General features: G+C 55.6%; 1 protein-coding gene and 1 pseudogene across 12 annotated transcripts; one reads left to right on the top strand and one right to left on the bottom strand.

Annotated features, from left to right (window-relative positions):
* Nucleotides 1-853: 853 nt before the first annotated feature.
* Nucleotides 854-25,839, bottom strand: FBLIM1 (filamin binding LIM protein 1). 12 transcript variants are annotated; one of them, XM_045190635.3, is made up of 12 exons: nt 25,659-25,839; nt 22,575-22,640; nt 22,179-22,273; nt 19,762-19,949; nt 17,739-17,883; nt 14,997-15,266; nt 10,212-10,408; nt 9,742-9,859; nt 8,359-8,528; nt 6,080-6,258; nt 5,054-5,171; nt 854-2,337 (listed from the first exon to the last, which is right to left on the bottom strand). In XM_045190635.3, the coding sequence occupies exons 6-12, from the start codon at nt 15,244-15,246 to the stop codon at nt 2,224-2,226; spliced, it is 1,146 nt and encodes a 381-aa protein (XP_045046570.1). In that variant the 5' UTR covers nt 15,247-15,266; nt 17,739-17,883; nt 19,762-19,949; nt 22,179-22,273; nt 22,575-22,640; nt 25,659-25,839; the 3' UTR covers nt 854-2,223. The 12 variants fall into 12 exon arrangements, with proteins under 12 accessions (XP_045046570.1, XP_053776952.1, XP_045046573.1 ...); XM_053920977.2 differs by lacking the exon at nt 25,659-25,839 and having other exon boundaries at nt 22,575-22,652; XM_045190638.3 differs by lacking the exons at nt 22,179-22,273; nt 22,575-22,640; nt 25,659-25,839 and adding an exon at nt 20,055-20,348.
* LOC112299672 (small nucleolar RNA U13) lies at nt 4,051-4,138 on the top strand (annotated as a pseudogene).
* Nucleotides 25,840-26,035: the final 196 nt, after the last annotated feature.

The following is a 26,035-nucleotide window of genomic DNA, read 5'->3' as shown; positions in this document are numbered from 1 at the left end:
CACCTGTAGAGCCACACCGCAGACTTTTTTTAAAAAAAGCTTCTCAAGCATAGAATGGCCCCTGCTTCCTGACAGCAAACCCCTACTCCCTTAAATCCTCCCCAAAGTCCTCAGCACCTGCCCAGTTCTGTGAGTCCCTCCTAACACTCAGCAAGCACGGCAAACCCCACTTTGTTGCCCGGGGGCAGGTCCCTGGTGTTGCCTGTGGATGGGCTTCAACAGGACCATTGAGGAATGCTGATAGGAATGATGGCTAAGAATTGCTGGCCAGCACCAGAGGGAGCAGGGGACTCCATGAACTAGTCAGAAACCCACCAACCCCACATTTCTGTCCACCCCAGCAACCCTATGTGATCGATACTAAAGTTGTTCCCATTTTACAGATGAGAACATCAAGGCTTGGAGGCTTGATAACTCATCCATACTAGAGTGGCAGCTCCAGGTCTGAGACATGAGTTGCCTGCCCCCCAAGCCCCATGCTTTCTTGCCAAACACCCTCCTCTCTAGAGCTGCGCCCACCGAGCAAGCCCCAGTATCAGTGTGCCAGCGTGGTCCCCTTCACGTGTACTGAGCACATCCCGTGGGTGAGGGTCAACTCTGCTGAGATTTGGTGGCCTCACACGGCTCCCCTGTAGAGGTGGCCTATGTCCAGGAGCAGCAGAGTTGGCTGGTTCAAGTCGCCATTGCTGGGTGTGAGTTCCCCAACCTGCTGAGCCGAGCCCCGCTTTGCAGGGAAGGAGGTACACTTTCCAAACACACTACTGTGAGCAGACGCCCAGGGCACGCTTTTCCAGGGCTCCAATCAAAGGCTCGTGTCTAGCTCAGCGAGATCTTAGATGGAACACAGATGGACTTCTAATAGTTCTGCGTTTATTCTCACGTGTAATAGGAAATGCAACACTAGCACACCGACCTGTGACTGCACGGCTCTACCGTTTAGCACAAGACTAACGTTGGAAGTGAGTAAAACAAAGTATGTTGATTTAAAGGAAATATTAAGGAAATGAGAGGATATGAGGTCCTTGGTTATGACACTTGTGGGCATGGGCTGTGAATGCCTGGGGTTTGGGGCCCGTTGCTCTAAGCTTCAGGCAAGCAGCTCTGCTCTGACACCCCTAAGGGGCTCTAGGAGAAGCTCTGCAGTACCTGGAGCCAGCACCCTCACGGGAGCCTGCGGTGCATCAGGACCTCCCCAGGGAGGAAAGCGCACCTTACTTTGTCCGTGCCCTACAAAATGCTGCAGAAGTTACCCAGCCACAGAAGTGATTTTCCTTAAAATAGAAGCATCTTCTAGGTGCAGCCTGGAAGAGGCAGTGGTCGCAGGGGAGCCTGGGCGGGAGGGCCCGAGAGGGCCTTGGGGAGACAAGCAGGAGGCTGAAGGGACACCTCCTGGCACTGTCTGGAAGAAGTGTGTGTGTGTGTGGGGGGGGTGCATGCCCCAGTCAAGGCTGCAGGAAGGTCCCTCAGAGCACCTGCACCTGATTCCCCAGCATACAACAGGCACTTAATCAGTGCCGGCTGACTGGCACACGGGGGGCTGCCAATGCCCTTGGGTGTCAGCACATCTTGCCCTTCCTCCTGCTCCTACTCCTCAGGCTCACAGCAGGGCCAGGGTCCACGGCCATGCCACCACTAGGTCACATTCTTGTACAGTTATGAACAAATGGGAGACATTTCCTATTAAGATACACTCTCCCCCCCACACACAAAAATTCCAAAGAATGTTAACCATCATTTAAACCTCCATATTTTTTTTAAAAAAGCACTTTTTAAGGGACCTTGGAGTTTAACTCAAACAGCTCAGTTCTGCAAGCCAGAGCTGATCTCAGCACCCTTACGGGACAGCTAAAGTGTCATTGCTAGGGACCCAGGGTGCCACCTCACCCCTGGAAATGGGTGGGGGTGTCAAGGCCAGCATGAAAGAGGGGCCAGGGCCTCAATCATGGGCCCCCGGATGAGATACTCATGGTATGGGGACTTCCGGTGCCTGAGGATAGGAGGAGGAGGTGAAAGTTGGAGGAGCACTGCCTGCCAGCCACCCGCTGCTGAGCTGGGAGGAGGCTGGGGCTGGGGCGGCTCAGCCCGTGCCCTGGACGTGATGGGCTGGTCCCTGTTGTGGCTCGGAAGGAAAGTGTGCAAGAGCAGTCAGGAAGGGAAACCAAGTCAGGAAAAGGCCCTTAACCGGGGCTGGCGGTGGCCCAGGGTCCGAGCCCGGCGGGGCCCTCAGCAGCACCCCGCAGCACTCCGCTTCACGTGACACGGCTTACAGAAGAGGCGGTCGTTCAGCGGGTAGCAGCCTTGGTCCGTGGGCTCCACAGACAGGAGGATCCTGCAGTCCTGTGGGGACAAAGGACATGTGGATGGACCGCAGGCCTGGGCGCAGCACGGAGCTGGCCCAGGATGGGAGCGCGCCCAGCGTCTGCTGATGAAACGAACTGAATGAATGAACTCCCTCTGGGTTGGGAAGGTGGCTCCTCATTCCTGTTCCCCCAGCACACCGGGCCCGGTGCACCGCGGGCACGCAGCAAACGTCTGCTGAGTGGATAACTGACACCAGCCCAGGCTTCATCTCAGGTGGGGAAACCGAGGCCCAGCGAGGGTCGAGGCTTGCCCCAGGTCCCCAGGCTCAGGGTCCAAGGCTCTTTTCATTGCTCCACTTTCTGCAAAGCTTCGACACTGGCACGAACTTTAAAATTCCAAATTGTCAAATCACCAAAGGACTTTAGAGGGAGAGATTTGGAGCCCAACCTGCTAAGCTCACCATTCTGCCGCAAGGCTGTACCTCACCTGGGCCTCACCAGGGCACACACTGGGGAGTAATAATGGGGACAATTAATGCCCAGAGATGCGGTTCAGGGCATGGAATCCTCTGGAAACTGCATTCATCAGTTCGAAGGGCTCATCCCTTCAGAGACAACTTTGGGCTCAGGGGTGCCATTCTGACGCAGCAACGCCAGCAGAGGGCGCCCTCGTGTGTCTCTTTCCTGCAACTGCACCTCGAGTCTCTCAAGGACTATTTAAATGCCAGGCTCTGAGAACTTCAATTGCCAAACGTGAAGTCCCAAAGGTGCACATGTGACCTCTTCTAAATTAGAGTCCAGGAAGGAAACATCTTAACTATGACAGAGTCACACAATCTGGGAAGGAGCTGTAGGGTGGAGCTGTTTGTCAACCAGCACAGACAAACACGGGCTGGAACCACTTTTCTCAGCCTCAGTTTCCTCATCTTAAATGGAGATAGTAACTTCCATCTCGCAAGATCATCACAGGGTGAAATAAAGTGATGTGCGTGAAAGCATTTTTATAAGTTAAAAATCACGGCCCAGGTATGAAAGTGCTGTTACCCCTCCAGCAACGGCAATAAATGACACAGATGGCAAAGAACGGGAATGACCAGGAGTGCGGGCGGCGCGGTAAAACCCCTTTCTTTCCCTTCCCAAAGAAACAGCGCCCCAGTCGGTTCCAGGCCGCGGAGGTCTGAGCCTTGCCGCCTGAAATGTGACTGCGAGTGCAGCCGGGGGCACGCTCACAGTAGCCTTGGCCCAGCTGCCCAAGGACAAGCAGGGAGGCGTTATTTGCTCGCTAACCAGGCTCAGGGAAAAGCTAACCGCCACTGGACCTTGTGAGGGCTATGGTGGTGACAAGGGCACTTGATTTCCGCCACCGTTCTTTCCAGATGCATTATCAGTCGGACTCTGGACTCTAATCAACAAAGGCAACATAACTCTGAAGCAACCTGTGAACTTCTGGACCAAGCTCTTGTCACACTTAGTGAAAACAGCCCCTTGGTTCCACGTGTCTGTTTGAAGAAATGTTTAGAATTACTCACTGGCTGATTAAGAGGTTTGCTCTGGGGATCCTTGCTTCGGTGACACCCATAAAAGTTGTCACTTTGTCACCATCATCAGAGAAGACAGGAATATCAGTGACACGGAGGTGACAGTGGAAGAGGTAGGCTAGAGCCTCCCCAACAAGACTGACCATATAATTTACAAGATCTGGGACAAAATGGAAATGCAGGACCCCTTGTTCAAAAGTTAAGATTTTCGGACCCTTCTGTAGTTCGTAAGTGTGGGGATTGTGTGACGTGTGCCTCCCACAAACCGTGTTATGACATCGGCACATTACCCGTCTGACATAAAAAAAAAAACCTTAAGATTTTCAGACGGTGACAGGAGAGCTTCCAAGCTTCTGCGTGCGGGGACCTGTGAGACTCCCTGGGCATTTCCTGTCACCAGCCTCACTCATCCTTGCAGCCTGGGGCATGCAGGCCCTTTCCTCCTCTCTGACCACAGCCTCCCGCACTCACCACTCCAGACACACCTAGGAACTTCCACTTCCTCTGACTCTTCAGGCTTGCTCATGCCAAAGTGGGTTTTTACAGACTCTTGCCCTTTTCTGGACTTCCTTTCTTCTCTCTGAATATCTGACAAACTCCTACTCATCCTGCAAGACCCTAGGGAAGCATCACTTCCTCTATCACCTCTCTGGTTAGATTCCATCACAGCCTTTTTAGTCCCAAAGCTGATTTATACATACTCTTTTCCCAGCACCCGGAAAGGACGTCTATGGCGTGGGCTTGCCCAGCATCTCTTCCTTCCTTCCTATGGTTGTATCAACACCCTGGCCCCAGGGGTTGTTATTTCATAGCCCCTGGCCAGCGATTGGTCTAGAATGGGCATGTGACCCACCCTGGGCCAATCAGAAGCCTTCTTGGGACTGAGTAGGATCCCTGGATGTCGTTTCCAAGTTAGTAGGATGTAAACCTGGCCCAAAAGTGGCCATGCACTGTATCCCCCTCCTCACAGAGGATGCAGGAAGAGAAAATGAAGCAAACATACAAAAAAGGCAGAACTGAGAAACAGACAGAGTGCCCTAACAATATCACTCGATATCATCAGTGACATCTCCACGAGCCTTCCCATAATCCCCTTTCTTGCAGAAAGTAGGTCGAGTGCAGTTTCTATCATTAACTCAGAGTTCTGATTAATAGACTCTATTTGTACAACTGAACACGACCTACAGCCTGTCATTTAATCCCTGCTCCACTCACCTCGCACCTGTAGCAATTTTCATGGAAGTTTCTCCCCATGCACTCGATTTTGAAGGCATCCTTGCCATCTCGGGGGATGATGGGGTTCTCACAGATGCTGCACACAGGGGCAAATTTCCTAGAGGGAAGAGAACGCACTTCGGAGGCGTTCACGCCGACAACCACAGAAATTAGCTGTCAGAACGGCGCCTGGCTCTAATTCACCTCCCAGAGCTATTTCAGACCTGTTCGTACGTGACTGCACCTGGCGCTACAACCGCAAGTGCCTATTTCTTCCTGCCAGGAGCGGATGGAGAGGCCTGAGTAATTAGACCCGGCTTCCCAGGGTATAATTAGCTGGAGGCAAGGAAGTGACGCGAAAGTCAGAATTTCAGAAGGCAGAGACATCTCCTGGGAGTTCAGCGGGGCTGGGCCCGTTTCATTTGTCTTGTATTCTAGGTCATTGCTTTTTCTACTTTCTCTTCTTCTCTTTCTTTCTAACAGGCACATCTGTCTTGCCGTCTAGGATATGCCTGTCGCTACTGCTGCTTATGGCACTGTGGTCTAGGGGTTGAGAGCAAGGCCCCAGAATTCAGGCCGACGGGGGATTTGAGTCGTGGCTTCCATCCTTACCAGCTGGGAGACTTTGGGTACCATCCGCTGCATGCCTCAGTTTCCACATTTGGGAAAATGGAACCCTTAACAGTGCCTGCCTGATAGAGGTCATGTGTGCATGCCTCAAGGCCTGGTTCAATTAAGCTCTGTATTCGTAATCTACTGCTAAATTAATTTTGAAGATGAAATGCCTAACCCGAGTGCCTGGCACAGTGTAGGTGCTCAAAACGTTAGCTGCAAGCAGGTTCATGGTCAGATAGAGGGTGTGCAGAACAGGCAGACCCAGCTTTTCTGCAGGAAAGCTGTTGACCCAGCCCCCGGGTCTCGGGCTCAGTTCTCCCCTAGCACCCAGGACTCGGGCTCAGCTCCTTTGTTCTGCCCAAGTCCTACCATGTCCCCCTGCCCCACCCAGTGCCCGGACCCCTCTCGTACCTATAGAAGTCGTCCAGGCAGTACACCTCATTCTGGCTGTCCAAGGCGAAGCTCTCATCCCCGATGCACCGGGCGCAGGTCACACACGTGAAGCAGGTTGGGTGGAAGGCCCGGCCCAGGGCCCTGATGATGTGTTCTCGGACCACCTCGCCACACTTGCCACACTTCTCCAGGGTGTCCTGGGACAGAGGGCCATTGCCTCAGAGTTGCCCACACGTGTGCCCACTCCAGCCCACAAAGGGCTTCTGACCAGCTCAGAAGGGGCCCAGGAGGCCAGGGGTACAGGTGAGGAGCCCAAATTCATGCAGTTGGCCTATAACTATCACCCCCCAACCTGCACTACTACTTCAATGGATCAAGCTTGGCCTGTGTCCTTGGCCTACAGCGAGGAATCCTGCCACAAAGCTACGACAGCACGTTTTGTTACTGGGAAATGCCGAGGCCACTGTCCACTAGGGCCCACAGAAGAAATTCCTTTTAAATCTCAGAGTCAGGAAAAGGAATTCCTGGAGAAGCTGGCGTGCTTTTTCTCTTAGAGACAATAAACCTTGAAACTCTTTCCTTTTCCATTTGCCCACTGGGAAGCTCAGAGTGAAATTCCATGCTCCCCTTTTAGGAACTGTAAGGGTCTTTTATTTGTATATTTTGGGGTACTATTAACTTTCCCTTTGAGTTTCACCTCACTCTCTGCTTTGATTTTCCTAGTTTACTTTACGTCCCAAAATACTATGTGCATTTTTAAGTTGTTTTATGTGATAAGAACACTTAACATGAGATCTACCCTCCCAACAAATTTTTACACGCCCCTTATTATTGGTGACTGTAGGTATATGTGCAACCTTACACTCCTATAAACTACCTCAGCAATGAGGGGGGATGAGAGAGTTATCACTGAGGTGGACTGACAGGCCTCCCCACTAACCAGTCCATTTCTCCTAGACATCTCCCTTCCCCTTCCTGTGCTCCTGCTCACTTTAACCCCATTTCATCTGACAGGTATATTTCAGGGGGAGGGGGTATATTGCCCCTTCCCTCCCTCCTGGGGCAGCCCGTCTCTCCCCAGCACCCAGCTCCAGTCCCTCCTTGCTGCTTCCAGCTCTAAGCTCCCTCCCCTTTCCCCTCTGCATCCCCTTAGTGCCTCACCCCTACCTGGCTGTAAGCTGAGGCAGGAGGGTAAGGCCACCTGCCTCTCTACATTGATGAGATCAGAGGGGTGGGCAGCCTGGCTCCTCTCTCCTCTCCCAGTGCCTCCTGCCTGGGCTCAAGTCGTTCCGACTCTGTAGACAGTCCCAACTCTCACTCCTAATTCCCAGTCCTCAAACCGGCAATTTTCAAGCTTCCCTGTACACCAAAATCACTTGAGAGACTTGTTAAACTGCAGATTGCCAGGGGCCACCAATTCAGGAGGACGAGGTGAGGCCTACGTCCATGGGTGGTCTGCATCCACACTGAAATGCGCCACCACGCGCCACCGGAGAGCCAGCAATTTCAATACCTTGGCACCCAGACTGCACATGGTACCCAGAGGTACCAGACTCTCCCTTCAGAGCTCGCTCCAGAACCTCATGGCTCTAGGGTAGAACGTAAGACCGCGGGCAGGCCCAGAGCTCCATGCACTGGGGGAAGAACCCCAGCTCCACCACCTTCTGGAGCGTGACCTCGTGTGAAAGTTGAGTGAGTGACAGCCCCAAAGGCATGCAGTACCTAACTAACCCCTGGCACCTGACTTTGCAGATGTGCTTGGCCTTGAGGTGGGGAGATTATCTTGGATGATTCAGGTGGGCCCTGAATGCCATTGTGCGGGTCCCTGTAAGAGGGAGGTAGAGGGAGACCTGACAGGGAAAGGAACATGACACCGAAGCATGATGCGACCCCGCTGACTTGGAAATTGAACAGAGGAGCCAAGGCATGCAAGGAACGCAGAGTTAGGAGCTGGAAGGGCAAGGAAACGGCCCACCCCTAGAGTCTGGGCGTGGGGATGGAGTGCAACGTGGTGATTGGCTGATTTGGACTTCTGACTCCGGATCTATAGGAGGGTCAACGTGTGCTGTTTGGTGCCACCAAGTTGCACAGTTGTGGCACGGTTACAGCTGTCACAGGAAAGCCATCCACCGTGGCTGAGCTCCTCCCCCATCTCTGAGCCTCAGCCTCCTTCCTCCTCTGTGAAATGGGCCAGCAGTACCTGCCTCCCAGGGTTGTTGTGGGAAATGAAACTATACAGCATCTCCCACGTGCCCAGCTCAGGGCCTGGCACCTGGCAAGCCGCTGCAGGGGGTTACCTGGTAGCAGGGTTCGCAGAGGGGCCTCCCATCCTTCTGGTAGAAGCTCTGCCCGGCCAGTTGGCGACGGCAGGTGCGGCAGGTGAAGCACTGGGCATGGTACTGCCTCCTCATGGCTTCCACGGCCAGCTCTCGGGGGGACACAGTCTTGTGGCAGAAGGCACAGACGTCTGGGGTAGAAGAGACACAGGCCGTGACCTGTCCAGCCTGGGAGGACTGTACCTGGTCACCACCCAGAACATGCCCAGACCGCCAGGTCTCCGTCTCGAACCCCCGGGGCTCATGAGTGCGACCTGAGGAGGGTCAGCAGGAGCGGTAAAAAGCGAAGTGAATGGCCTTTGAAAAGAGATGCAGCGTCGGGACGAGTGGGTTGCCATCTGCAAAAAATCAAAGTGCGGGGAATCCTCCCTCATGACACCCTACACCCCGATCATTCCCAATGTGTGTGTGGGGGGGGTGGAAAATGAAAGCATGAGAACACTAGGAGCAACCAGAGAATTATTTTATGACCTTGGGGTAGCGAAGGCCTTTTTGCACACGGTAAGCACTCACTACCGTTTATTAAATGAGTAACATACCATGCTGGAGAGGCTGGGGGCAAACGGTCACAGAGACGTGCTGGCAGGAGGGCAGATAGGGCCGGTCACAAAGGGCAATCGGGCAAAAAATACCGCAGTTATAAATGCACCCACGCTTCGCCCATACTACTTCCTCTTCTAGCGATTTATCTCACAAACATGCACCCAGGAAAGACGACCACGTGCAAGGCAATTCATCTCAGCCTTTTTTTTGTTGTTGTTATAGCCAGGAGCCCCCTAAGCACCCGTTCATAGGCAACTGGTTAAATATGCACATGGTAGGGCCCCGCTAAGGAATACGATGCAGCTGTGAAAAAGAGTAAGAACCCGCCCCATGTCCTCACGTGCAACGAGCGCTAAGATGCACAAAGGAAGTGCAGAACAGCATGGAGTTTGCTCCTATTTGTGGAAATAATGGAGGGGGCGGTGGATGCGTATTTGTATTAATTATGTGTGCATAAAATACACCTGAAATACACACAATGTTAACAAGGGAAGACTCCACTGTGTACCCTTTCACCTTTCCACCTTATGTGATGTGAGGGTCTCATGTACTCAAAAAATTAAATAGTGAAAAGAAATTCCAGGTGTTTTTGCGATCATAGCAAATTTGGTGATCGATATGATCACTTTTACGTGGATTTTAGTGCTAAAGGAAAAAAGGTTAAGGCGATAAAAATAAAGTCGATGTACCACTCCAAGGCCCGTCACTGAACTGGGAGCTGGGGGGATCCCGGTGGTCCCTGCTGTCCCAGTTCCCACCACCCCTGGGGACCTCCCAGAAGCCCCAGCCCTGGGCCCATACCTGTGGACACCTCTCTCTCGGGGAAGCCAACGGGTTCATCTGGGGGAGGCGGCAGCTCCTCCTCTGTGGGCCCCAGATGACTAGGCTGAAGCCGGAATGAAGGCCCCTCCGCCAGGGACTGTGGGGACACAAGAGGTGGGGGGTAGGAAAGAAGTCATCCAGTGGGGACTCCACACGGCCCTCTCAGCTCCGCCCCTCATCTGGTGGCACAAAGCACTAGCCCCATGGTACAGAGGACACCGAGGCCCAGAGAAACAAGTGACCCAGCTAAGGTCACTCAGCAGGAAGGTTACAGTGGCAGATGGAGCCCAGGTCTCCCAGCTCCTGGTCTGGGTTCCTCCAACCAGTCAAAGCTACTTCCTTCTACTAAGGAAGCTGCTGGACCCAGGATTTTCCTTGGCCTGGAGTCCCTCCCATTTCTATAGTGGCCTCTGTTATTAAGGGCAGAGGATTAAAAATGGTCCACATACCTGTGGTGGGGGCGGGGGCGGGGGCAGGTGTAGCTGCTCTAAGTCGGAAATGATTGACACCCCCACTGGGGCAGGGGGCACGTCGTCATCATCATTGGGAGGAGGCGGTTGTGCCGGTGGGGGCGGTGGAGGTGGAAGGAGGTCCAGGTCGGGGAGTGCGTCCTCCCCATCCAGGGTGGGAGGAGGGAGAGAACACCCTGCAAGCACAAGGATGCGCTCTTCAGGTGGTGCTGAAGCCACTCAAGTGTGGGAACTGCCATTAGCGACATCATAGACTCAGGGAATGACCCTCAGCAGGTGGATGCAGAACTGTCCACGGAGGGTCTGGCTGCCAGCCCAAGCCTCCAACTAACCTCAACGGACATCAGGGGTCTTCTGAGTCACCTGATGCTATAGTAAGCTGTAGGCACCAGCTCTGAAGTGCTCTTACCAAAACAAGCCCCAAAACGTAAACCAAAACCAAACACAATCGAAGTGGGTCCCTAGACTTAACGTCCTCTTATAATAAATTTGGAAGACAGAGGGGCAAGTGGGACGAGAACACAAGGAAGCCAAGAGTCACATCAGCACATTTCTGCGACAAGTCAGTGGCAGGGAAGAGAAAAATGACCCCATATGATGTCTATATTCGTCCAGTCATACAAAGTTGCCACCAGCCACAGGTGGCTATTGAGCACGTGAAAAGTCCATGCTGAGCCCTGGCTGTTGTGGCTCAGTGGATTGAGAGCCAGCCTGTGAACCAAAGGGTCGCTGGTTCGATCCCCAGTCAGGGCACATGCCTGGGTTGAGGGCCCAGTATGGGGTGTGCGAGAGGCAACCACACATTGATGTTTCTCTCTTTCTCCCTCCCTTCCCCTCTCTCTAAAAGTAAGTGAATATCATTTTTATAATGATCACATGCCAAAATAATAATTTTTATATATTGGGTTGCATGACCTATTATGAAAAGTAACACCACTTAATACTTTTTACTTTTTTCAGGGTGGATCCTAGAACTTTAAATTACACATGAGGCGTGATTTGTGACTCACAATGTATTTTTGTTGGACACTGCTGGTACAGACCTTATTGGATCCTGATTCAAAGGATGAGTCGTCTCATTTAATCCTCATTTTGCAGATGAGGAAAAGCTAAAAATTCCACTGCATGATGTAGCTCAAAGGAAAGACAAGACATAATGTAACCCATCATTCCACTACAATCCAACAGTTACAGGGCATTTTTATGGCAATTCAGGGTAAATGAATTATGGGTAGTGTATTAGATAATCATAGGTATTCTCGCTGATTTTGTTTCACATTGTAGTTATGTGTAAAAAAAAAAAGAAAGAAAGAAAAGGGGGCCCTGGCTGGTGTAGCTCAGTGGATTGAGCATGGGCCTGTGAACCAAAAGGTCACTGGTTCGATTCCCAGTAAGGGCACATGCCTGGGTTGCAGGCCAGGTCCCCAGCAGGGGGTATGCAAGAGGCAAGCACACCTTGATGCTTCTCTCCCTTTCTCCTTCCTTTCCCCTCTCTCTAAAAACAAGTAAATAAATAAAATACTTAGAAGGAAAGGAAAGGAAGGGAAGAAAGGAAGAGACAGATAGAGGGAACAAAAATGGCAAAAACCTAGTCATCGTTGAGAGTAGATATGGAGTACACAGGGTTCCTTGTACTGCTCTCTCTACCCGAGTATATTGGAACCCCCCCCACCACCAAACACACGCAGGACAGGAGTGACATTGGGGGGCACAGCCTTCCCAGGGCTCCTGGCAGGCAGGGAGGAGGTGGGCCAGCTAGTAGCCAAGCTCCTGCCTCAGCCCCAGACGCCCCTGTCCACTACACTGACGTCCGGGTAACCCCCACCCCTCCATACTCCCCTGGAGAAGGGACTGGGGGTCAGGAGAGAAGCCCTACGTGGCGCAGGGCTGTGTACATGTCCATGAAAATCCTGTTTCTGCCACTAGAGGTGAGCCCTGATGATAGTGCCCTTGGAGAAAGGACACAGAGTCCTCTACCAACCCACTGTGTCCCGGCCACACCAGGTAGGCTATGTCCTCCCGAGGTCGGGAGTCCTGGGCTCTGGTCCCATTCTCGGCTCATTCACTGGGGCACCTCCTGGGGCTTCAGGTTTCCCGTCCATTCCATGCAGATAATGACCCCCCTCCTTTGTCCCAAGGGCTGAGGGCACTGCACAGACAGGAAGCTTGTTCCAAGCTTGTTCCAATGCAGAGGGCCAGGCCCCACCCCAGTGCTGCTGATTCAGTAGGTTAGGGGTAAGTTCCCAGAACTCACATCTTTTGAAAAGTTCCCCATGCTGCTGGTTCAAAGGCCACACTGAGAACGACTCTTCTACTCCTCAAGTCTCACCTGCTTAATGCCTTAGGACTAAACAACAGCTCCCCAAGTATGGCCCCCAGACCAGAGCTGGAACACTACCTGGAAACACGTAAGAAATGCAAAGTCTTGGGCCCCACAGCAGACCTGCTGAATCAGAAACTCCAGGGTGGGGCCAGCCGCGTCTGAACAAGCCCCCAGGGATGCTGATGCTGCTGAAGTGTGAGAACCTCGCTCTCGCGGAGCTGCCGTGAGTCAGGAACCAGAGCGGGAGACGCAGCAGGTACCGAGGCCTCTCCCACGGCCTGCCTTAGGGAGGCTGTGAAGGGCGGGCAGGCATTCAAGACAGGGACTGGAGGCCATGGGACAGGTGTGCAGAAGCGGGCCCGAGCAGAGTGAGGATGATTCTGTTCAGGTGGCCGAGAACCAGAGGAGGGCGAGCAGACTTTCAGGGAGAAGCCCAGAGAAAAACTGACTTACGAATAAGAGACGGGAGGGGCAGTGTGAGTGTCTAGCGCGGAGTGGGGGAGGGGCATGGGGAAGGTGGGGGCTTCTGCCAGGGTGAAGGGCTAGAGAACTGTGGGTGGGTTCCTGAGGGACAAGCGCCAGAAGAGGCATCAGATGACAGCCTGCTGTAGAGGCGGCTTTAAGCAGCTGGCGGGGACCCAGGGCCCACCGTCGTGTTCTGTAGTCAGACCAGACTCGTGACCAGGGGGCTCACTCAGAAGGCACCTCGCTCCACCGAGGCTGAACCCCACGTTCACCCAGCCGGGGGGCGAAACGGCTGACTGGTCGCTGTGAAGAAGCCACCCATTCCTAAGTGAGGAAGGTCTGGTTTTGTCACCCGGGCGCACGGTCCCAGGATAACTCTGATAACCCGTGAAAACGTCCAAGAAATTTTGGCATCTAAATGGTACTTCTTGAGCTCCCTCTCCTACCCAAAGAGACCTATTTTTTCCCACTGGATGACGCGTCCTGATGTGTGGAGCTTGGTCCGGTTCTTCTGCGTAGAGGTAGAGAAGCAGCTGGACAGGGCTGTGTCCTTAGGGTGCGTGGTTAGGACGGAGAGGTCAATGTAGGAGGTTGCGTCATAATGAGAACGCACGTTACACGAACATCCACATGCTCCCCTGTGTGTACACGTGCAGCCCCTTCTTTCCGGCCTCCTGTCACTGGCATTTCCTATGGGTCTCTAGGTGGTTTCCATGGTGATGGCTGCACAGGGCTGCCCTAGGCTAGCAGGATGACTGACTGGACGTCTGGGGGATTCTGGGGGCTCAGCTGCCGTCCGGGGCTGGCCTCTCACCCTCGGTGCCTCATTGCCTTGTTGCAGCTGGTGCCCTGACGACAGTGGGCCATGCCCCTGCCTCAGGTCCCTGACCGTCATCCTTCATCGCTGCTACCCAATCCAACCGCTGACACTTCCCATGGAAGCCGCAGGGAGAGAGGATTGGAAGGCTCTCGTCAACCAGGCAGCAGGGCCAGCTCAGACCGGGCATGAGGTAAAAGAACAGTCACCCGGCTGCCAACCAAAGGGTCACTGGTTCGATTCCCAGTCAGGGCACATGCCTGGGTTGCAGGCCAGGTCAGGTCCCCAGTAGGGGGTGCACAAGAGGCAACCACACATTGGTATTTCTCCCCCTCTCTCTCCCCTTTCCTTCCCCTCTCCCTAAAAATAAATAAATAAAATCTTTAAAAAGGAAAAGTCACAGGTGAAGCACCCACTCTGCGATGGATGCATCACACACAACCACGCTTCCATTTTCCAGAGGCAGAAACCAAGGGAGGAAGTTTATCTATGATCACACAGCCAGAGAACAGCAGAGCCCAGAGGAAACAAAATCACCCCTGAGGCCCTTCAGACTGGCCAAATTCATTCCTGCCCAGGGCTGGGCACTTGCTGTTCCCACTGTCCTTCCAGCTCTGCCCCGTCCTTCAGGTCTTAGCTGAATGTCACCTTCTTGGAGAAGCCATTCTGACCCCCCCACAACCAGTTGTACCTCCTTACCTCTTCGCTGCGTCTTATTCCTCTGTAGCACTTGTGTCTTCCTGAATTACATTTTATATTTTTGTTATCTGTTTTCCTAAGATGTAAGTTTCTCGCAGGCGGAAAACTTTGTCTCTGTTCACGCCCCCAGTGTCTGGCCCAGAGTAACAACAACAGGTAACGTATTTAATGCATCCCATGTGACAAGTGCTGCGCTAGCGTCCGTGCTAACTCATCCAACCCTCTGATGAAGGTGCCGTCATTACCCCTGTTATCAGAGTAGGAAACTGAGGCCAACGTCACACAGCCAAGAAGTGTGGGAGCCAGGATTCAAACCCAGACAGATGGGTTTCAGAGTCTACCCTGCACACAGTAGGTGTTCGATGAATGAATGATGAATGAATGATCTCAGAGCCTGCCCACCGCCCCCACCCTCGTGCTGGCTCCACCCCAGTCTCCCACCCAGTCCCCAGTCTCTTACCTCCATTGGAGAGCTGAGGGGGGACAGCTGGCACTGTGGCTGCAGCCCTGCCAGAGGGTGTCCAGGGACCGGGCCCCCCCGCTGGGCCAGCTCCAGGTGCCTTCATGGGCGCAGGAGATTCCCAGGGGCGGGCAGGCCGGGCCGCGCAAGCTGCCCGTCTCACTTCCTCAACCACAGCCTCATCTCGACGTGGGGGTGCCAAGGTGATAAAGACAGATGAGGCGACCCGCTTCTCAGGCTTTGAGGCCATTGCCACGGCTCCTGGTGGGGCTGGGGGCAGAGTGGCACTTGGGCTCAAGGCACAGGGAGAAGTCCACCTGGGCCGCAGTCCCTCCCCTGGGGCACGGAGCCTTCCTCCTCCCAACAAGACAGAAGCAGCCACCCACCGAGCCAGTGAGACCCAGCCCAGCCAAGGAAGGGGCTAGTGATGTCCTTCGGGCCAGGGCAAGTGTTTACCAGGTGACTTGGCTACAGGGTGGGACCCAGCGTCCTGTCTGCCCCTCCCCTGAACCTGCACACCTGGGGGAGCAAAGGGCAACCCTGCCCTGCTCACCCCACGAATGATTAATTTCCCGCCACCAAGGAGTGTGAGGAAGGAGCAGCTCCTCCAGCCCCCGCCCCGAGCAAGGCTGACGGCCAGCCCAGCCCAGTGCCATACCCCAAGTTACCTCTCTCACCTAGGATCCCGATTCTCCTGGGAGGGCTGAAGTCCCCAAGGTTGGGGCAGCTCCTCCATGGGAGAGTGTCAGGACTGGCCTCCAGGAGGCAGCGGGGACAGAAAAATCAAAGCTACCATGTCCTAAGACCCACTCTGTGCCTTAAGCACTTTCTGGCCATTAACTCATAAATGCCCCCAACACCGCTGGGGGCGAGGCACGACTGCCACCCCCATCTTACGGACGAGGAAACCGAGGCAAAGATGTGAAGAAGTCACTTGTTTGGGTCATGCGGCAGCACGGTGGGGATTTGGCCCCGGAGCCCATCTCTTGGCCGCCCGGCTCGGCTGCCTCTCCAGCCCAGCCCACCAGCCAGCACCCTCTCCTCCACAGTCGGCCTCCAGAGCCGGTCAATCCTCGTGTCCACTGCTGGAATCCCTCACTCTGCCCCACTTCCCAAACTGCAGCCCAAACCCTCAGTGGGCTCCAGTCCTGACTCCCACCCTGTCCCTGGAGCGGTCTTTCTACAGTTGCTCCGCTATTCAAACGTCTTCCCTGGCTCCCTACGACCTGGAAGGTAAAGTCCCAAAGTCCCCTGGCCCACTCCCCCTTCCTCGACCATCTTTCTCCTTAACCTGTCTGGGAGTGTTTTCCACCACCTGTTGTTCTTCCTCTCTCGCCCGCCACAAGGTGAATTTGGTTTTCCTAAGAGGCCCAGCTGAAACATTACCTCCTCCATGAAGCACCCCACCCCCGCCCCGATTCCTGACCCTTTCCCTGGGACTGTTGTCTGCTTCCACAGGGCAATGACAGCCTGTCCCAGGGCAGGCTGTCTCACTGTCCCACCCCAGCCCCTGCCAGAAGTGACCCGTGTGCCATCAGCTGGGCCCGGGATTTCTGTGTGGACCGGGTCCAGCTCCCAGCACAGGCATCAGGGCACAGGTCTGGGAGCAAGGCAGCAGCCTGACCAGGGACAGCCAGTTTCATCTCTCAGGGGCTCCTGTGGACAGTGGCCTCGGGGACCGAGGCTGAGGTGGGCCATGGGGAGGGGCACGTCAACCACACTCAGCTCAGGAGCCCGCACAGGGCACCCAGTGGGAAAAACGTGTCCTCTTCTCTCTCACTCTCCCCCCGGGTCACCCAGACATGGCCCCAAAGCCCAGCCCACAGGTCCGTGGGGAGGAGAGAAAACAAGGACCCAGAGAGCGAACCTGGATAAGCGGGGGGCAGGGGTGAGCGCCCAGACAGAACCCAATGGTGGACTTGGAGCCCAGGTGGCCACCCAAAGGCCTCCCTCCATACTAAGTCCCAAGTGGCCACCGTGGGCAGTCTTGGTGACTGACAGAGAATAATAATAACAAAAACAACATCAATGCTTGTAAATTCCTCTTAAGTTTGTTTATATGTTTGGTTAAAATGTATTGCTCAGTCTGATAAAGAAAAGAAAACCTATTCCAAAATAGAAACCAATATTTGAAGAAAGCGTCAAAAATTCTCTAAGTATTCCCTTTTGTTTCTCGTTTCGTAAGTGACGTTTGCAAGTACATACGCCCATATTGGCCGCCGCAGCCTTTCGTTTTGTACTTCGCTACAAATTTCATTACCTGCTTCTGTAAACAATGTTCAGAGCGCCTCTGAGATTTCAATACAAGAAACCACAAGGGCGCTGCTGATGAAGCGCCTGCTGTGTGCCAGGCACCGTGCCCAGGGCCTTCCGGTCCTCAAAACTCACCTAACCCTCCCAGTCTGTTCTGCCCCCACTTCACAGATGGGCCAGTGAGGCCCCAAGAGGTTAAGTGACTTTCCCAGGACACCTGTGGCCAACTCGGGATTCTAACTGGGCACCATCACCATCCGACGTGAGTCCACCAGGTGTCTCTGGACCTGAGACTCACTTTTTCTTCCCTGGGTCGCAAGCATGCCCCCAAATTCTCAGGCTCCTTCTCACCCCAGAATGGCCCAATCTGGACAGATTATCTTGTGGTCAGTGCATCCTGGGCGGTCCCCAGAGACTGCTGTGGATGCCACCTCTGCCTTCCTCCCCCACCCTGCTCCGACCCCTGACCTCCACTCCACCCCAGCTCACCCCTTCAGGAAGTTGGATCTGCTGGTTTCTCAGAAAACATCCATGGCAAATGTCCCAGTGCTGAGGCCAGATGTTCACAGCTGGGCACCCCCCCAACTTCCTGCGGTTTCTGCTGGGACTTCAGGCCCCAGGGGAAGGGGCCCAGCTGGGGATTTGCAAAGCCTGGTCAGTCAGGTCAGCCAAGCCCCAGCGGGAAAGGGAGGCTGCGTCTCTCTGGTCCCATTGTCCCCTGCCCCGTCAACCCGGAGTGGGGTTCATGTGCAAAAGTTCCCTGTGGGCAGCATTTCAGGCAGCAGTGCCCCGGGGCCCCTCCACCCCCATCCTTCCTCCCCCAGAGGGCGAATCTGAGATCCAGTCGGGTAAGCAGAGAAAGTGGGAACAAAGGGAAGGAAAGTCATTTCCTGTCAAGAGGAAGGAAGGAGGCTGAGATCCAGCAACCACCCACCCAGCCCAGCTTTAGGCTGCAGCCCAGGGCAGGGCCTCCAGGGGGTCCGGGTAGTGCCCCCTCCCCCCTCCCGTGTCCTATTCCTTACCCCTTCCAAAAACTCTGGAACCGCCTCTAAGCTTTGTTCTTTGACACTCTGGTAAAGCAGTCTCCCCTCCGTTCAGAATTAAACTGTTAGAGATGGGAGTGGGACTGCACCCCCTCACCCCCCCTCCCCCGCCCCGGACCCTCGCAGCTCAGGGAGGGCTTCCCCTCCCTCTCTCTCACCAAGAAAGGGGAGGAGGCACACCCAGCTGGGTTCGCACGGGCCCCACCTCTTTCCTGCTGGGTGACTGGGGGCGGGTCACTGAACCTCTCTGGGCCTCAGCTTTTTTTAATAAAGTGAGAATAATGAGGTCTGTCCTAAAGGGTGGCAGGCTGAAGGGACAAGAGGAGAGAGGGTGCACAAGACCTTGGTACTTAGGGCCAAGAGAAGGCCAGTTGGTTCTTCAGCCCCGGAGTGGGAGGAGGAGCCCCTGGGGGCTGGGCTCCCACGGGGACAGGAGGGACTAGGACTTCGCTTCCGTCATAACGAGGGGAAGGAATCCAAGCACTGCCCAGCCCCTTCCCGGGATCCTCGGAGGACCCATGCCAAGATGCACACACCTTGGGGCTGGCCCAGCCTCACCCTTTCCCAGCCCCCGACGGGGACTACGGCCCTGAGAAGGACTGTCCTGGAGCTCGTCCCCTCCCCTCTCCTGACCCCAGCTGGATAAAGGGGCCCGGAGGTCCCCGGAGCTCCGGAAACCCGGCGCCCTCCCGCAAGCAGCCAAGCAGGGCGCTGGCCGGGTCACCGTGGGGCGCTGCCGGAGACTTTAATTCGATCCATGTGCGGGACGCTGTCCTCTTTGTGCGGGAGCTTCCGCCCTGCCTCCCCCTGCCCCTGGCGCCCCGCACGGGGCCGGGACACTAGCCCTCCCCCGACTCTGGGACTGTGACCGAGTTGCTGAGACAGAAGGACAGCGCCCCCAGGTCTCGCAGGCACCTTCCCCCACCCGGAGTGCCGCAGGACCCCTACAGGAGCTTCGGGGCTGGGGTCCCGGCTGGGGGCGGGGTGGCCTCCGGCCCCGTACTGCTGGGTTGTCACCTGTGTGTACTCCGGGCAAGGACGGAAGGACGGGACCCCCACCCCCCCGCCCAGCTTACCTGGGCCACTTGCGCCCGGGCAGGGTCCGGTCCGACGCCCAAGCAAGCAGAGCCAGGAGGAGCGCGGGCCTCCCGCCCCTCCGCCCTCCCCGCCCCCTGGCTCCCTCCGCCCCGCCGCCCCGGCCGCCTTACCATAAAAGGTGAGGCTTGGGGGAGGGGGCCAGGGACTCCCGCCGAGCGGAAGCAGCCCCCTACCTGCCCCCCCACCTGGCTGGCCGCACCCCGCGCCGCCCCCTCCCCCTCCCTTTGTCTCCTCGACCCCTCCTCCCATCCCCCGGCCCAGGCCTGGAGGGAGGGAGGCCACCCCCTCTGCCCACACCCCCGTGTCCTTTGTGCACCCTGAGTGGTCCTTACCCTCCCCCATCCGTAGATCACTTGGGTTAGTGGCCCTACCTGCCCAGTCTGGCGGAGGGGGTGCTTACACTTCAATCTGGCCTGGAATTTCCCAAGGTCCCCAGAGTCAGGTGGGTCTGGGTTCCACCGCCGGTCACTAACCCCAGGGACCCGGGAGTCACTCCATCTTCCAGAGCCTCAGTTTCTTTGTCTGCAAAACCCGGGCGTGGCTGCCTTCCAGTCAGGGTCTGCTTGAGGATAGAAGATGCTGACCGCGGCTGGGAGAACGCAGGGAGTGGTCCATGTAGGCTGGGCTTGCGCTTTTTCCGGGGTGCCCCAATGAAGCAGGTCACCTGGATTTGCTCTCTTGGGCTGTCACGACCTGTCTGGACTCAAGCTCTTTGCAGCTGGGTCCCAGGGTCCTGGGAGACAGGGCCCAGTGGCCATCGTGTCACCTGTCGAGGACCCCCTCCTACCTCCTGCACACCCTCCCCCAAGCTGGAACGGCTAGATAATAAGTAGAGGTGGGAGGGGAAGCTGAGCCCTGGCCCTGGGGCAGGAGATGGAGCCGGGATGGGCCGCCTGAGTCCCAGGAGGCCTCCGGAGCATTGCTGGGAAAGGGAATCTGGGTCTGATTCAGAGGCAAACAGATTGTTCTTTTGATTAAAGCCACAGTGGCTGAGGCCAGCGGAGTACTGGACCCAGCGCCATCTGGGGGGCGGCCAGGCGGGGCCTGGCTCTCCTCTGTGGGCCCCGGCACTGCAGTCACCCTGGCCAGGGTGGCTCTTGGGCTGCTCTTGAGGGGTTCACGCTCATGAGCTTGTAAAGGGGGCGCCTGGAACAGTATCCCAGGCTCCTCCACCACCCCCCCCCCCCGCCACCGCCCTAAATCCCTCACCCACTTTTGGTCATACTTGTTTCATTTGATTGTCACGGCTGGAACTGAGAGTCTCTGATGACTTCAATTGAATTTAGTTTTAAATCCTAGCTCTAGAAATTGTCCCCCCCCCCTTTCCCCGTGTGTGTGTGCGTACATGTGCGTGTGTGTGTGTGCATGTGCAACCCTGGAGGCAGCAGAAGGTGGAAGCCAGGACCTATGGGTCACACAGGCAGGACCTCTGCATGCCAAAGACACCTTGTCCTCAGTTGTGTTTCAGCACCTGAGCGAAGGTGGAACCCCCGGGCTACCTTCCCACAAGACCAGACAGACAAACCCAGGAAAAGACCTCAGAACTGACCTCAAGACCTGAAGAAGTGATTTATTACTCTTACCTCACCTCCCAACAGTTCCCAGCATGACCCCGTGCCCCTAACCCACGGTGTCTTGTGATTTCGCCCTGTGTAGTCGGTAATCTACATGCCATTGGGGAGTCAGGTTTTTAAAGTGTGAGCACCCAGCTCCGTATTGGCCAGTTCAGTACGAGCTACTTGTCTTTCTCTCCGGCTCATGCGTGTCTCCGGGCCAGTGCGGGCAGGCAGGCAGGCAGGCTCGAGGAGGCAGCCACTCTGCAACAGCAGCAGCAATCCCAGCAGCTGCCACCCTATCAACAGGTATCTGATTCCTTCCTATCAGCGGGTATCTGGTCTATAGGCTTCCTTTCCATTTGATCCCCAGAGGAGCCCTGTGCGGTGGGGCTGGTTACTCTTGTTCACAGATGAGGAAACTGAGGCCCAGAGCTGGATTCAAACCCAGGCCAGTAGCCCCTGGGTGCACTTCTCTGTGGTCCCAGGGGCTATGAGATGGCCCGCCACCCTTCGGATTTGGGAGCCAAGGCTTGGAGAGCCAACCAGAGTTCTGGAGGCAGAGGAAGGGTCGCACTCACAGCTACCTGAGCCCCGGGTAGTGCTGTGAGCCCTCAGTCCAGGCTGGGCAGCAATGCCTCCCACTGGGAGCAAGACTTCCCTCCACCGCCGCCCCCCCCCCCCCCGCCCCGCCGGGGGATGGGAATGACTGGAAGAGGAAGGCGAGACCCAGAGGTTTTTAGACACTTTTGGCTGTAGAAACACTTTTTCAAGTGCTCTGTGACCCAAAAACTTATTTAAAACTGAAAAATGCAGCCCTGCCTGGGCTGCTCAGTTGGTTGGAGCGTCATGCCACACACCAAAAGGTTGCGGGTTCAATCCCTTGTCAGGGCACATACTGGAGGCAACCAATGGATGTTGTCTGTCTCACTTCAATGTTTCTCTCTCAAACCAATAAACATACCCTCAGGTGAGGATTAAAACAAACAAACGAGCAGAAAAATGCAGCTGCTCTTGCTCACTTCCAAGATATTCCCAAGCCACCTCACTGCACCCCAGGGTGGGACAATAAGGCACCAAAGGGTTGATCTGGGGCCTTGTCCAAGGTCACAAAGACTCCATCGTGGACCCAGGCATCCTCACATCTGCTCTGGGCTAAGACTGACTCAGGAGGGGGGAATGTCAATGGGGAATATGGGGGCCTGCCACCCAGCACCTCTGGCCACCTGTCTCACCTCCGCTGCTGCTCCCAGGTAGGGGGGAGTGTCCTGGCCAAGGGTCTCCCGCACCACTCCGGGTGTCAGTGTCACCTCAGCAGGTGCCAAGCTTCCTGCAATGGAAACCCAGGAAGTGCACTGAATGAGAACACACGCCCTTTGTCCGCCAGCTCAGAGGCCCTGCTCCCCTCCTCCCTCCCTCCCAGCCTTAGACCAGCTTCCTGCCAAGTGACTGAGCAAGGGCTCGACCTTCTAATGGGGTTCAGGTAGCTGAGACCCAGGTGAGAGAGATGTCTGGGGGTGAGATCAGAGCCCTGGGGACATTTGCTGCTGCCCAGTCTGTCGGGGAGCTGGCACCAGCTGCCAACCGTAGGAGGAGGGCTTTGACCCAATAAACATTGATCAGGCACTTACTGTGTGCTAGGCCCAAGCCAAGGGCCTCACAGAAGTCAGGTCGACACAGTCCTTGTCCCCACGGAGCTTGCAGTGAGGTGGAGGCAATCAATAAATAATACAAATTAATATACGAGGGGGGACTCCAAAAACACTGGACTTATCTTCTGGAGGGCAGGCTCCTTCTAGTACAGGCTTCCCTTGCTAGGTGAGTGTTCTAGGAACCCATCTGTATCAGTGCACCAGCTGGCGTTGTTGTGAGAGGCTGTGTTTGGCTTCAGTGAATTTTTTTTAAAGACTCTTTCAGTGTGTTTGCCCATTTCACGTGGGTGATTTACGAGCACACCTGTCCACACCGTGCTGAGTGTTCATCAGTTTTTGACCAAAAATGGCATCACCCCGTGCTCTACCCTCCCTAGTCACCTGATCTTGCCCCGAGTGTCCTTTTTTTGTTTCTCTGATGAAAAAGTCCTCAAAGGGAAACCTCTTTGCCGATGTAGAAGAGGTGAAACAAAAACCAGCAGAAACACTAATAGGCATCAACATCAACAAGTTCAAAAACTGTTTAGAGCAGTGGAAAAAACGTTTCAATAGGTGTATCACATCAAATGCAGAGTACTTTGAAGGTGACCGAAGTTTAAACATGTGAGAATAAATACACAATTTTTTATAAGTAAATTTCCTTTTTTTTGGGTCCCCCTTGTAAGTCACATTGTGTCACCTCCTCTGCAAACCCTCAGTTGGTTGCCCATCATGGAGGAATAAAACCCTCACCCCCCCCCAAGGCCCTGAGTGATCTGTCCCCTGCCCACCTCTGAGCCATCAGGCCTGACACTCCATCCTCCCCCACCCCACCCCCGTGGTGTCCCAGGCTCATTGCTAAATTCCCTGCTCTTCCTAAACCCCCACCCCCCACCAGCTTGTTCCCACCCAGGGCCTTTGTGCTGTTCTCTCAGCCGGGAAGGCCCCTCCCTCCGCTCTCTGCTTGGCTTGCTCCCGCAGCCCATCCAGGTCTCCTCCAAGCAGCCCTCTGTAGAAGACAGCTTCTAAGGTGGCTCCCCAGGACCCCCTCCACCTGCCACACCCTTGTATGATCCCCTTTTCTCAGGGTAACTTGCTTCTAACCAACAGAACACAGCAAAAACAGTGGGATGTGGCTTTTAACATTGGGTTACAAAAAGACTGTGGCTTCTGTCCTGCTCGTCTTCTCTCTGTCCCTCACTTGCTTGGTTGCTCGAGAGAAGCCAGCAGTCACGGTGGGAGCTGCCCTATAGAGAGAGAGGCTCACGTGGCAAAGAACTGAACTGAGGGAGACCCCTGGCCAACAACAGCCACAGACACTGAGGCCCTCGGCCCAACGGCCCCGGGGAAAGTGAATCCTACCAACCACCCTGCGAGTAGGCTTAGAATCGGATCCTTCCCCAGGCAAGCCATCGGATGACATCATAGCCTCAGCCAACACCTTGACTGTGGCCCCTGAGAGACCCTAAGCCAGGGGACCCAGCCACACTGTGCCCAGCTTCCCAACCCACACTAAAAGTGAGCCAATAAACATCTGCTGTTTAAGCTGTTAGGTTTTGGAGTCATTTGTTACACAGCTACAGATAACAAAAACACCCTCCCTGACCCAGTAGCGCCCCATCACTCTGTCCCCTTACTCAGTGCTCAGCCATCACTTTTGAATGAATGGAGCAAGGAATGCAGGACAGCCAGAGGGACAATGTTACAGCTCAGAAAAGCCAGGAGTGGGGGGCTCAGGAAGGAGGTGGCTGGCTCACTCAACCACAGATGCCCCAGAGGTTACCCTCGTGCCTTCTTAGCAGGGACTGGGGGCTCTGGTCTTCATCCACCTCTTCAGAAGGACGCTGGTCGGGGCCCAGGAAGCGGGCTCCCATGCCTTCTGTGGGCTCTGGCCCCAGAGTCAGGCCCTGGTTCCAGACCAGACCTTTAGGATTTCCTCGGCCCTTTCTCTTTGTTCGGTATGGAGGTTTGCTAAATGCCTCACTTAGAGTGATCTAATTTTTACACAAAAATAGTTTAACAGATAAGAAAAGAATCCTATTGCAGCCCACGTGCCCCAGTTTTTGTTTGGAAAACGGCCCCTGTGCCCATAAAAAGGAAAGGACTGCTGAGTCCAATCCCTCCCGGCCCCGGCCCCACTGGGTCCTAGACTATGTGGGGGCTAGAAGGCCGGGGAACCTTCCAGCAAAAACATTAGAACAGTGGGAACCTGGTATCCAGTCTGGGTCTGGCCAGTCTGGCCCTGTGCCCGCCCAACTGAGCCATTTCCTCCCAGACCGGGGCAACTTTCCTGCCCAGGGGAAACGGAGCGCACTCCCAGGCAGACAACGGGGTGGGTCCTGTATTGGGGGTGGGGGGCACACAATATTCCCCACCTCAGCTACTCTAGGGCCAAAAGGCCCCTCCTAGGGGTAGGACAGAGCAGGGCACCAGAGGTGGGGCTCAAGCCGTCAGTGGGGTGGCCACCCCTGGAGGGGCCAGCAGACACCACCCCGCCTAGCCATGGGCCAGCCTGCCCGTCTCCCAGGTGTGCTGCATGGCGGGAGCTCAAACTCCTGGCTAGGCTCTGTCTGTGCCGAAGGGGCCTGTGGGCGGCCACGGCTGCCTTTGCTGGGAGGGAGGCCCATAGGAGCCTGGAATCCTCCAGAACATTCTCCAGCCTTCACCTCCTCCCTGGTGCCTCCCCTGCCCCTCCAACAGCCTGGCCCTCACAGCCCCTTGGAAGCCCCCTGGCTGGTGGTCTCCTTTGCCCCATGGGGACCCTCCTGGGAAAGGGCTCCAGCCCAATCCCCATGGAAGTGAGGTACCAAGGGGACTGGGCGTCTGGGCCAGGAGAACACAACCGTGATGGAGCCTTAGGCTACGCTAGACCAAAGGTGGCCAGAACCATGTTCCAGAACCTGCCTGTAATGGACCTGTGGTATTTTTCACGCCCACCCGTGAGGTTTCCCGGCCCCAATGCGGTTTAGGCCACCTGGATGCAAATCCCGACTCTGCCACTAACTAGCTGTGTGCTCCCAAGAGAGTTACGCAACCTCTTGAGACTCAGTTTCTGAATCTGTAGAAAGGGATAACAGTACCTACCTCTTGGGGCTGATGTCAGAATGAAATGAGTCATAAAAATGCTCAGCACAGTGCCCAGCACATGGTAGGCAACCGGCCCATGACACGCAGCACGTCAGGAGAGGAGCTGGTGCCCGGCTTTCTTCCATGCGCGATGTGGCCTCTCTGAGCTGCGCCCTGCAGGGGGACACGAGCCTGACTGGAGCCGAGACAGGAAGCATCCTCATGGTCGTAGACAAGTCAGGGTCAGGCTGGGGACCCACAGGCACCCACGGAGGCCATTTCAGCACTGCATTTCCTTCAGCTGTGTCTCAGCCTGGGATGGCACAGGACAGGCACCGTCCGCCCAAGATTGCAGGTAGGCACTAGGCCACGCGTCCACCCTACCGCACCCCGCC

Source organism: Desmodus rotundus, chromosome 3 (assembly GCF_022682495.2).
Source record: "Desmodus rotundus isolate HL8 chromosome 3, HLdesRot8A.1, whole genome shotgun sequence".
Lineage (NCBI taxonomy): Eukaryota > Metazoa > Chordata > Mammalia > Chiroptera > Phyllostomidae > Desmodus > Desmodus rotundus.
This window is presented reverse-complemented; position numbering and strand designations above follow the sequence as displayed.